The sequence below is a fragment of the Leopardus geoffroyi genome, chromosome C1, assembly GCF_018350155.1.
Source record: "Leopardus geoffroyi isolate Oge1 chromosome C1, O.geoffroyi_Oge1_pat1.0, whole genome shotgun sequence".
Classification (NCBI taxonomy): Eukaryota; Metazoa; Chordata; class Mammalia; order Carnivora; family Felidae; genus Leopardus; species Leopardus geoffroyi.
Genome location: NC_059328.1, coordinates 191,222,451 through 191,234,646, shown reverse-complemented (window position 1 = coordinate 191,234,646; position 12,196 = coordinate 191,222,451). Strand labels below are relative to the sequence as shown.

The 12,196-nt window shown below is 38.5% G+C and overlaps 1 protein-coding gene across 3 annotated transcripts in view; it reads right to left on the bottom strand.

Moving 5' to 3' along the window:
* Positions 1-12,196, bottom strand: part of PARD3B (par-3 family cell polarity regulator beta) — a 1,015,886-nt gene that overhangs the window by 413,387 nt on the left and 590,303 nt on the right. For all 3 annotated transcript variants that reach the window (XM_045480900.1, XM_045480902.1, XM_045480901.1), the window contains exon 11: positions 5,484-5,669. In XM_045480900.1, coding sequence (XP_045336856.1) covers positions 5,484-5,669 — 186 coding nt within the window. The remainder of the gene's footprint in view (positions 1-5,483; positions 5,670-12,196) is intronic.

The window sequence follows — 12,196 nt, the reverse complement described above, 5'->3', positions numbered from 1 at the left end:
GATAACTATTATTCTCATGTTTCAGTTAATACTTTCCTTTTTTGAGGTAAAATTCTTATTGGGCATATAGCAATTATGAATTTTTCCAGGCAAAGCTCCTGCAAAAGCTAAGAAGTTGTTTATAAAATGTAGCATATTTTTGTGGTCAGGATAAAACGCCCAAGTTCGGCTTCTAACAGTGGAGGATTTGCAGTGGAGCTACTGACATCCTTGGAGTGTAGGGGCCTCTGGTTGGAGGTAAAAACCTAGAGGACACGGCTCCTGGTCATGATTGTCATGGTTTTCCACCAGCAGAAAACATGATCAATTTTGAGAAAAATGGGTAGTTGCAGCAACCATTTAACATTAGTGTTCTTTCAAAAGCCGTCCCTTTTATCTTCCTTTGAATTCATTAATTATAGACCCACCACATGATTTATAGATACCAATAGAGATGGAGTTGGAAGTGACTCGTGCTGGGAACTTCTAGCGGCCTCCTGTTGAGTAGCTTGGATGCTGTTAAATGTTCCATATTACGAAGAAACGTGAAGATGAAGGAATAAGCACTGTGTTCCCGGAAATTCTACAACTGTGTATATTCTCTCTAAAAATTAACATTTCAGTCCTTTTAAAATAGGGGGATTGCTTGTATTAGCAAAAAAAAATTTTTTTCTTATACCTCATACTAAACAGTGTAGATCATGAAATTCTGCATTTCGCAGAGGGAGCATTCCAAATTTCCTAAGCACGCCAGAATCAAATTACTTAAATTATGTCTATTTCATATTCTGAGTGCATGCATTTGCAATTAGCTATGTCAGGCATTTTTCTTTCATTTAATTTCATCATCATCAAGTAGTATTTATTAAGCACAAACCTGGCTAATTAATTTTCTAGAGAATAACAGGTATTCTTATATTCATTCTCCCTATTTAAGAGACCTTAAATAATCTGATATGTGACATTTTTTCCCTTAGCAAAAACTGCCTTTAAATTTCAATTTTTACCTTATTATTTCAAGGTTTCATAGGACATCTTCTACTCCCAAAGTCTATATATTCAAATAAAAAAACGTCATTCAGAATTAATACAATAGATTCCATGAGAATTTTATTCTTACTACAGCATACTAATATTCTATCTTGATTGTTTTAAAATATCACTATCCTAGTCATCTATTTTTTCCTAAAAGCAATTCATTTTTAAGGTAGAAAAATAAGAGAAATAAGCAATTTAAATTACTATAATCAATAGTTGCAAAAAAAGCATTTTCTCCTTAAAAATTCAGTTAATGAATTTAATACAGTTCATGAAAAGCAAGAAAAATACAGTTTTTTCTGAAAGAAAAATACAGTTCAAGAAAAATAAGAGAAATAAGCAATTTAAATTACTATAATCAATAGTTGCAAAAAAAGCATTTTCTCCTTAAAAATTCAGTTAATGAATTTAATACAGTTCATGAAAAGCAAAGCGAAAGAAAGCCACTGATCTCAGAATGTTTAGCAAATGAGGATGAGAATACTGAATGTCTTCAAACTGATTACCAAGACTTTATGTGTGCTTTACTGGAGGAAAGGAAAAGCTAGTTTTTTTATGTGGATTTGGAGAAAGGAGAGTATTTTTCTCAAGGTACCTTTTTTTCTAACTGCAACAAAGACACTACTCCTTTCTTTTCACTTACCAGTAACTATACCATCACATTCACTATAAATTCCAATCACAAGACTAAAATTTCAGAAAAGCATCGTCATGAACATCATAATTCCGCTCAGTTCATGGTTCATAAGAAGTTAACTCATAAACTTATATGCAGTATATTTTGGTTCTGGAAGCAATTACACTGTACTTCAGGGACAAATGCCCAGGAAGAAGGACAGACACTACAAGCAAACTACAAATAGGCAATGTCTGTTATTGTTGAAGCATATTAGCGTTAATACTCAGTCGTATGTGGCTACGAAGGTCAATGGTCACTTTGTATGGTGAAAGGCACAGCTAAAAGTGATGCTTCAGAAGGGTCCACAAAGGACTCCCTGGCCTGAAGCAAATGCTGTGTCCTGACACAAGTGGAGAAGAAGAGTTTCTAGGATTTACTTCTTGATATGCAGACTGGAATTTAAATATTAATGAGATTAAGCATTTGAGTAACTCTGAATAGAGTTAAAATATTGTTCAGTGTGCCCTTAGAGTGACAGAAATTCACTTCCAAGAGAGAATCCTAAAGTAGCCGGATACTCTTATTTTCCAACAGAGATTTACATCTCCAAAGACATTTACTTCCTCAAATAAGAGAGGAGATGATAGAAATCAGTAGCCTGAGAGGTAAGTTAAAAAAGGAAAAAAAGAAAGAAAAAAGAGGGAGGCCCTCAATTACAGTCACAGTCGTTCTGTGGTTTTGCAGCTGGCAAGAAGTAGCCTATCTTTGTTTACACCAACGGAAACCCCCAGGAGAATACAGCATACAGAATCCACAGGAAGAATTTGGTCATACTTTTCAAAGTAGTTTAGTTTTCAAAAATCTACCTTCCCTAAAGGGAAAAACACCTTGAGAACCAATTAGTGGTATGAAGGGCCAGGAGAAAAAGATTGTGCTCTGGCAGAAAGATTATTTTGTTGATTTCAGGTAAAAACCTAGGGCCAGATGCTAAAGTGGATGTTCCCCATGCTTATCTCCCCTTTGCCCCAGGGACACTGCAGTCTGTTACATTTGTATCTTCTGAACAGGGACAGGAACAAAGTCTCAAAACAATTTTTGTAAGACATAATCCTGAATCACAGAACAGGTGGCAATTTTCTGAGGAATAACAGTGGATTATTGGAAGAGCAGAAGAAGATAGAAAAATACTTTCTCCCTCTTTTTCTGGTTAAGCAGATGTCTTGTGAGTAAAGCTCAGTCCTCTACCCTTTACACTGCAAAAAGTAAACAAGACAAATGGATACTAAACATTCACAATAAGGCTAAATTCATGATTGATGCCTCTTACTGTTTAAAATCAGCTATAAATATGCTGTCCAGTGGTTTTTAGTGGTGTGATTGTCTGACTCAGCAGACCAGTGTCAGGAAAGAAATTTACATAAATGGAAAGTGAAATCTTTCTGCAAGAAACAGGACTGTTAGAAACTGCTTAGGTAAGGAGATGCTCACTTACGCAAACATGGATATACATATTAAACCTGCTCTCCAGTATCTGCTTGAGCTTAAGTTATTGCCCATAAAAGAGCTAAGATGTTTGCTTTTAATTTCCAAAAATTCATTTCAGTTCCAATTTTACTTGGAATAGATTCTGCAAATAGAACTGTCATTAGGTATAAGAAGAAGAATATCAATATGGTATCCACAAACATGACCAAGACTTATTCTTTAAACACAGCACGTGTTTAGATGGCTTGGCTAAGGATGACAGGCATGAAGGAGGCTTCACTGCACTGTAACGTAGCACAGGATCTGAAGTCAGACTGCCTGCGTTCCAATCTTAGTTTAAGCAATTCCTGGGTATGTGGCCATGGGAGAGTCACTAACCACTGCAGTTTCCCTATGATGGAATGGCATGCTAATAACTCGGGGTAAATATGAAAAATATATGTATCCAGCATATATTAAGCACTAAGCACAATGAATGGGAACTGCTGCTGTTGTTGATATTACCGTTATTTTCCTTTTGCTCCTGGATCTGCATATCTGAGCCAGATTGGAGAGTGTGATAGACTGAACGACTGACCCCAATTTTTCACCTTTCTCTGTACTCACGTCTTTGCCACAGCCTCACCATGGGTGGACTGTGTTTCTCTACCCCTTGACCTTGGATTCACCTCTATTACTGCTTTGGTCAGTGGCACATGTGTGCACATCGTGTGTATGTGTGTGAGTGGAGTAACTGCCGGATCAGTGCCCAGAATTTCAAAGGCTTCACTCTTTGCTGCTGGCCCTCTAATGCCTCAGAGCATTAGAAGAATATGCTCCCCCTAGCCTGCTGGCCCAAGAACTGAAATACGAGGAGCCCACTCAGACCTGTGACAGAGATGTACCAGTTTGAATCTGAATCGAAGCCCCTCCAGCTGTCCTGCAGAGCTATGAGGGGCACAAATTGATGTATGTTGTTGATGTATGTTACTTATTGATGTATGTTACTGAAATTCTGTCATTATTTATTATGCAAAAAAAAAAACCCTACTGATCCAAAGAGTACTTTAAAAAGTTGTCTACCCACAGTGAATTTATTTCCCAAGGAAAACAGCATTAGCTCAGTGTCTAGGTCTGAAACAAAAGTGGGATGAGAAGTAAGAAAAGACAGATGCTTCACCAAAGCCAGGATTCTAGGACTAGAGATGCTCCTGGAAACTTTGCATAAATCTTCTTGGCTTTTATTTAGGGAAGATCATGTTACTAACATCAAGATAATTTTTAAATGGCTAACATTTGTTGAAAGTTTATCATGGGCACTGTGCTAGGCAGTATGCATACAATAAACTCTCTTGGTCCTTCTAAGAGCACCAGGAGGTAGGGTCTATTAGTTTTACTCCTTTTACAAATGAGGACACTGAGGCATACTGAGACAAGTAGCTTGCCCACATTGACAGAGGGTGAGAGTAGTCCGGGCAGGATTCAAACTCAAGAAGCCTCATGGCACGGTATGAGATGATGGTGGTGGGGAGGACAGCTGGTGATAAGAACAGACATGTTTCCCCCACTCAACAACCACTTCACCCCTGCAATCACAGTGTGTGTTAATCTAACCCTTAGAATCGCTGAATTAGGTATTGCCCATAGTCCCGCTCCAGAGATGAAGAAAGGGGAGCCCTGCAGGTCACGCTCCTTGCCCACATTCCCACATGGCTAGCAGTGATGTGCGAATTGGAGGACATGATGATGAAGCTGTGTTTGAACCCAGGCGATGTAGTTAACTATTACACTATGTTCATAGCAATGATCACACTGCTCCCCCAACGGGCAAAGGAAGGATGATGTTCTTTCCTTTCCTTTTTTTTTTTTTTCTGCAAATCTGGAAGCTTTTCCAAGTTCAAAGGCCAACATGCATTCCTGGCACCCTGGCCATCTTCAAGTGTATATAATGTGATCAATGCCCTTTAATTTATACTACAATCATGCTGAGGTTCCACTGAGCTTTCCTTCTTGCAAGAACAATTTCCTTATTTGCTGCCTTCCTGTTGACTTGTTTTTAGTGTTGTTTTTTATGATTGTGTATTTTAGGTCACCTAACTCTGTCAGGTAACACATTCAGAGGAATCCTAATGGTAATAAAAGAAATGGGAGAAAGAATATTAATCAAGATGGCTTTAGAGAATGATGTCCAGGATATAAAACTAACCCCAGAGAGAATATGAACAGACAGTTGTTGCCCAGATCTATTCACGCATATACTTTCTGCACCTGCAGGAGAGCCTCGTGGTCTTATGTCTTCAGACACCCTCTCTATCCAGTTCCCAAACAAATAGCCACATCTCAAATGCCTTTACACGGACGTGCAAACATCATTCCTACCGACCTTAAAAGCAGCACCTCCGTGGATGATGGATTTGATAAAAATCCCCAAGTCTGTTCCAGTTTCTCGAGACTTGTTCCCTTTCAAGCTCACGCCAAGACCAGCAGAACCTGAATCATTCAGGGGGATCTCGAAGGTGAGTTGCTCAGTTGTTTCCAGGGAGAGTGGGTAGCAGTCAGGCTCTCCTTTCTGTTGAAGTGCACATGGAAAGAGTGAAGGGGAGAAAGCAGATTAGTGTTTACACACAAATGGCCAAGCACTGACGCAACAAGATGACTGGCCCTCTAGCAGGCTGGTCTTTTATCTCTATAACGGGCCACCACCACCACGTCCTCGGGATTGAGAAACGGTTCTTGGGAGTCAAATTTGCTGATCATCAACTAAGAGGATCCTTTGGCGAGGTGGAGTCATGCCACTTGAAACGCCCCATAAGTGTTTGGAAATTCAGCAGAATATATTCATTAAAGAGGCTGGATATTATGTACGGGAACTTCGGTACCAGAAAACACCTCAGAGATCATGTGATCCCAGTAACTTCATTTTGCAGATGAAGAAACAGATCTTGGTGTAGAAATATGCTCACATTTGAGGACAATATTTGGCTTGTATAATTTAAAACACATCTTTCACATGGAAGCAGTGTTATTGATCAAGATTGTCAACTGGATACAGACCACTGAAAAAATATTATCTTAAAGTTAGGGAAATGTGATTTATAATGAGTATCACTAAATTACATTTCACTTTGTCCAACTCATGCCTCAGGCTTGCTTCTTTGGGTAGTATAACTCAGTGGCAATCAGTTTTTGAACTCAAACAAAAACAATAATGCACAACAAATATTTGTGTGCTCTTTGCCAAATGACACTTGGCCACGAGCACAACTATTCGCAAAGAACAACAACAAAAAATACAGATACATGGCTGTAACAGCCACACTTGGGGTTCAAGTATCCAGGGAGAAGCATAAGGTTAATCATATTTGGCCCCTGATGTTTTCAAATATACAGGAGTGAGAACAGAAAAGTGCTGTCCACAGGATAACCTCTGCAGGTGCCCCTCCTGCGTCCCTCTCCAGCTGGCAGAAATGTGAGATTGGGCCACAGTGTTTAACTGGAAAATTTGAAAATAAGATAGCCCTGGAAACCTTTCAACTCATTCTAGGTCGGTAGTTCTTCCTGTCTGTAATTATGTCTAGGAACTCTCATCTTAGGGTCACTTTGAGGGACCCTTATGTAAAACTGCATATTGTAAAAATTGCTGTGGATGTCTGAATGTCAGTCACCAAATAACAACTATAAAATCAGAAGTAGCAAAGAACCCATAATTAAAACAGGATTAAGAGGCTGATCATAGCCAGATCCACTGACCCAGTATTTTCAACTCCTACCAAAATGGAGAAAACCCATGTCGAACTTAAAAGAAATTTAAGTTTCTTCATTTAATTTAATTTCATTGTAAATGAAGTTAGCTACAAAAATTTTGACAATAGATGATTTCAAAGAAATGAAACCTTATTGCTTAATTTAATAAACGTATTATAAGTTATTTCTTTTAACTCATACTATTATCTGAGAAACAAATCCCATTATTTGATTCAAACTAGCCGTCTTCTTTTTCCCCCCATGGGAATGTCATAGCTAAATACTGAACATAAATTATTAGCCTTCATCTTTGTCTTCCAGAATTTCCTATTTAGAATCCATAACATTTGATAATCATTTATATTTCCAGGTCTGTCTGGGGTTTGGTTAATTTCAGTCTGATAAAGTTCCACTGAATTAAAGTATAAATTAAAGAAAAGGTGTTCTTCCTAGAAGTTTGTGAATACCATTTTAGGGGAAGACTAAAAGCTTCTCTGGCTTTTTTTCTTTTATATGTTTATTTATGGCTTTTGAGAAAGACAGCATGAGCAGGGGAGGGGCAGAGAGAGAAAGGGAGAGAGAAAATCTCAAGTAGGTTCCACAGTCAGCACAGAGCCTAAGGTGGGACTCGATCCCACGACCCTGGGATCATGACCTGAGCTGAAATCAAGAGTCAAACACCCAACTGACTGAGCCACCCAGATGCCCCAAAGCTGTAACTGGCTGTGATCAATTAATTGTAAACACCATTACACTCACATCAGCCATGGCTTTTTATCTCCTAGAGACAAAGTGGCACAAGGGCAGATTTTGCTTGAGTAATACCTTCAAAACATTTTATTCTGTAATCAAATCCAATTTCTTTGGCAACTGTGTTTAGTTAAGATTGACATTCACACTTGTACTGACATCTTTCATTTATTACAGACACGGTAAAAACAAAATAGAAACCAAGTTATATTATTTATGGCTATGTTTTAATTTTTGGATGTGTGTGTTATTTTTCTTTAAGTTTTTATTTTAATTCCAGTTGGTTAACATACAGTGTTATATTAGCTCCAGGGGTACAGTACTGTGATTCAACAATTCCATATATTACCCTGTGCTCATCACAACAAGTATCCTCTTAATCACCATCATTTAATTAACCGATCCCCACACCCACTTCCTCTCTGGTAACCATCAGTTTTCTCTCTATAGTTAAGAGTCTGTTTCTTGGTTTGTTCTTCTCTCTCTTTCTTTTTCCCTTTTCTCATTTGTTCTTTTCTTAAAATCCACACATGAGTGAAATCATACGGCCTTTGTCTTTCTCTGATTTATTTCACTTAGCACAATACACTCTACCTTCATCCATATCATTGCAAATGGCAAGATCTCACTCTTTTTGATGGTTGAGTATTATTCCATTATATATACACATACACCACATCTCCTTTATCCATTCATCAGTAGATGGACATTTGGGCTATTTCCATAGTTTGTCTATTATCGATAATGCTGCTATAAACGTGAGGGTGCATGTATCCCTTTGAATTAGTATTTTTGTATACTTTGGATAAACACCTAGTAGTGCATTGCTGGATTATAGGGTAGGTCTGTTTTTAACTTTTTTTGGAACCTCCATACTGTTTTGCAGAATGGCTGCACCAATTTGCATTCCTACCAACACAGCAAGAAGATTTGCCTTTTAAGTCCCTGATACCCGACAGTCAGAAATATAACAACAACAAAAAATCTGGTAGCTAACAATGGTTCCAAGTGCCTTACACATATTAGTATACTTACTCTTCATAATAACCCTATGAGGATTATTATCATACCCATTTTATAGATTAGAAGACTGAAACGTACAGGGGATAAGTACTTACAGTCCATCAGACTTGACAGTGTTGGAAGCTATGTGAGGCCCAGTCAGCACGGTTCCTGTGTAGACTCTTAACTGCTATGTCTCAACCTCTGTGAACCACTATGACTTGGCCTAGCCACAAGAAATTCCAAGACAGATTCTCACAATGACAGTAAGACATCATGCAATTTTACATCCTCTAGTCAAGTATAGTTATATTTTATACCTTTTTTACACTTTATCAGGCTCAAGCCATAATTAGTGGGCTCTCATAATAGCAAATTATTATTGCTATTCACCCAATAGTGAAGGAAGCCATTACAGTAGTTAGCATAACCATTTCCTCTATTAGAAATAAATTTCCCTTTACCTAATGTACAAAAAAAATCAATATGCTGAATGCCTTCCTCCAATAATCTTGGTTCAACTAGGAACTCTAAAAGTTAAGCTAAAATCTTGCCAGACAACATTTTTTAGAAGGATGAAAAGAGGTATAAAGGCCTTACAAATGTCCCAAATGCAGGACCTTAGTCACTGGAGAAGCCCAAAAGGTCCTCTCTTGCTTTCTATGTTTCATGCTGTATTGGGAGTATTCCTTGCTTTTTCTACTTACAATTATCCAGAGGGGGACAAAAATCCAGATGCAAGCCTGGCATAATAAAGGAAATCTTGTGAATTTCATTCATTTTTTTTCTTTTCATTATTTCTTATTCTTTGCTACTAGAGGCCATGCCTCTAGATACAAAGTCCGTGAGCTCCTAGATCCAGGCCCATGATGGATGCCTACATGCCCCTAGTGTGTATGTCTAGACCTCATGCTCTAGCATGTTCCCAGGATCAGTCTTTCAGGGTCCACAACTAAAGCTTTCTGGGTCTGATATTTGGGTCTGACAATGCTTTGCTGTGGACTGTCCTATGCGTTAAAGGGTAGTCGGCAGAATCCTTGGCTACTACCCACGAGATGCCAGTAGTACCTCCTTCCCCAGTTACGACAACCCAGAATGCCTTCAGACATTGCCAAAAGTCTCCTGGGCTCAAAATCGCCTCCAGTTGAAAACCACTGCCCTGAATTAACAATTGCCAAGAATAGTGAAGTTTAAGGCAAGTAGGGTTCAGAAAGTATTTGGAACTGCAATGTTGCCTGCGGGTATGTTCTCAACTACCAGAAAGGAGTGACAGTGAAAATCCCTACAATTGACTAAGTCTTAGACTCACAGGTTCGTGACTGACCACTTAGTTGGTAATAGCATTCTGCACTTAGTTATGTCTCTGGTTAGAAGGCAGCTAATTTTTTGGAGGCAGAAATACGATCTTTGGGGGATTAACAGAGTAGGAAAAGTGATAAATACTGAATTTATTGGTACATATACAAAATGCTGACTTTTATTAATATAACCCAGAAGACAAATTTAGCTTATCAAGTGGTGTTTGTTAGGTTAGTTATGCTTATATATACACTGTTTTCTACTTTTTCATTTATTGAAAATCATAGACTTATATAAAATAGTATGAACATAAAGACTTCTCATGTGAGAATATAACGTGAAGTATAATAGCTTATGTGTACAGTATATTTCAATTCTATAACATATACACTGTATACATACTCAGACACCTACCCATCTATCTGTTACCTACCTGCCCCACAACCCCACCCCATCTATCTGCATATGTGCAGATGTCTGCACAGAAAACAACAACAACAACCCGGTTATCTACTGCACTGCAATATGGACTACTGTTTCCTTCTTTATAATTTTCTGTTTTCTAAATATTTATCCATAATTATAAAAAGATAAATGCTTTGAAAAGGAATTCATGAAGGCACAAGAACCATTTGCTGTATTACTGCATTGGCAACTAGAAAGATGTAAACACATCTCTATAATGACACACACACTCTTTTACACATACACACACATTTTCTAACACTACATATGCTACATATAATATGTATTACCCTATAAAACTATATAATATATGGTGTGTATATGTATTCTATATATGTACATGTATGCATGTGTGTAGTATATTTATAACCCCTCTTAGAATAACCAATGACTTTCATTTACTAAATCTGATGGTCAACTATCATCTTTTATCTCTCTAGATCTGCAGGAGCATTAGACCAAATTGATGAAGTCCTACGTTTTGAGATACTTTCTTTTCTTGGTCCTAGGACATCACCCTTTTACAGTTCACCTGCCACTGCCTGGTATACTCTTGCCATTCCCTTTGCCGATTCTTCCCCATCTCACCAATCTATAAATACTAGTGTCCTAGGAATCAATCATCTGACCTTTTCTTTCCCATCCTCACTTTTTTTTACTTATTTTTGAGAGAGAGGGGAGACAGAGCACAAGTGGGGGAGGGGCAGAGAGAGAGGCAGACACAGAATCTGAAGCAGGCTCCAGGCTCTGAGCTGTTAGCACAGATCCGGACGTGGGGCTCAAACCGTGAGATCATGACCTGAGCCGAAGTCAGACACTTAACCGGCTGAGCCACCCAGGCGCCCGTCCCATCCTCACTTTTGAAGTTACCCCCACCTAATTTCATTTTTTTTAAATATCATTTACACGCTCAGGGGTCACAAATTCCTACCTGCACCTCTCTCCCCTAAACTAGATTCACATAACCAATTCTCTAGTAAGTAACTCTATTAGGATTTCTACCTTGAAACTATCATGTCCAAATAGATCATCCCTTAAACCTGTTCCTCCTGAAGAAGTAAACGGCAATTGTATTCTTCCAGATATTCAAGCAAGAGACCTCAATGTCATCGCTGACTTCCTTCTTATCTCACACTCTGCATCCCACCCATCAGCAACTCCTGTCAGCTCTACTTTAAACACACCCAGAATCTAGCACTCTTAGCATCTGGGTCAGCACTGCTTCTCACCTGACACTCTCTTGTACTAGTGCCTCCTTTCTGCCTCCTTGCTTCCACTATTCTCCTCTTCAGGCTATTTCTCAACACAGCAGCTAGAGTGGTCCCATGAAAATAAATACTCAAATACTTCTAGTGACTTCCCAGCTCATTCAGAGAAAATGCCAATGTCCTACAAACCCTACATAAGTGCCCTGACTCTTCTCTCTGCTCATCTCTCCTACTACTTGCCCTATGTCTTCTGCATTGCCCTGCTTCTTTCTTTACTACAACCTTCATGCTTCTGCCCCAAGACCTTTGCCTCACCTCTTCTATCTGCTTTAAATACCCCTTCCTTAGACTCCTGCAGACCTCTTTCTCTCACTTCCTTCAATTCTCTGTTCAAATGTCAATTTATCAGTGAAGGCTTCCCTGACCATTCAGTTTCAAATTGCTTTAATTCTCTCTCAATATAACCCAACCCATGTCCACTATCCTGCTTTTTCTCCACAGTATTTATTGCATATTGTATACTTGCTTGCTTACTTGTTTTTAATAGGGTCTCTTGAAAGCAGGGACTTTTATATTATTCTGATTCTTTTTCCACCAGTGTACTGCCAGTGCTTAAAACAGTGCCAGA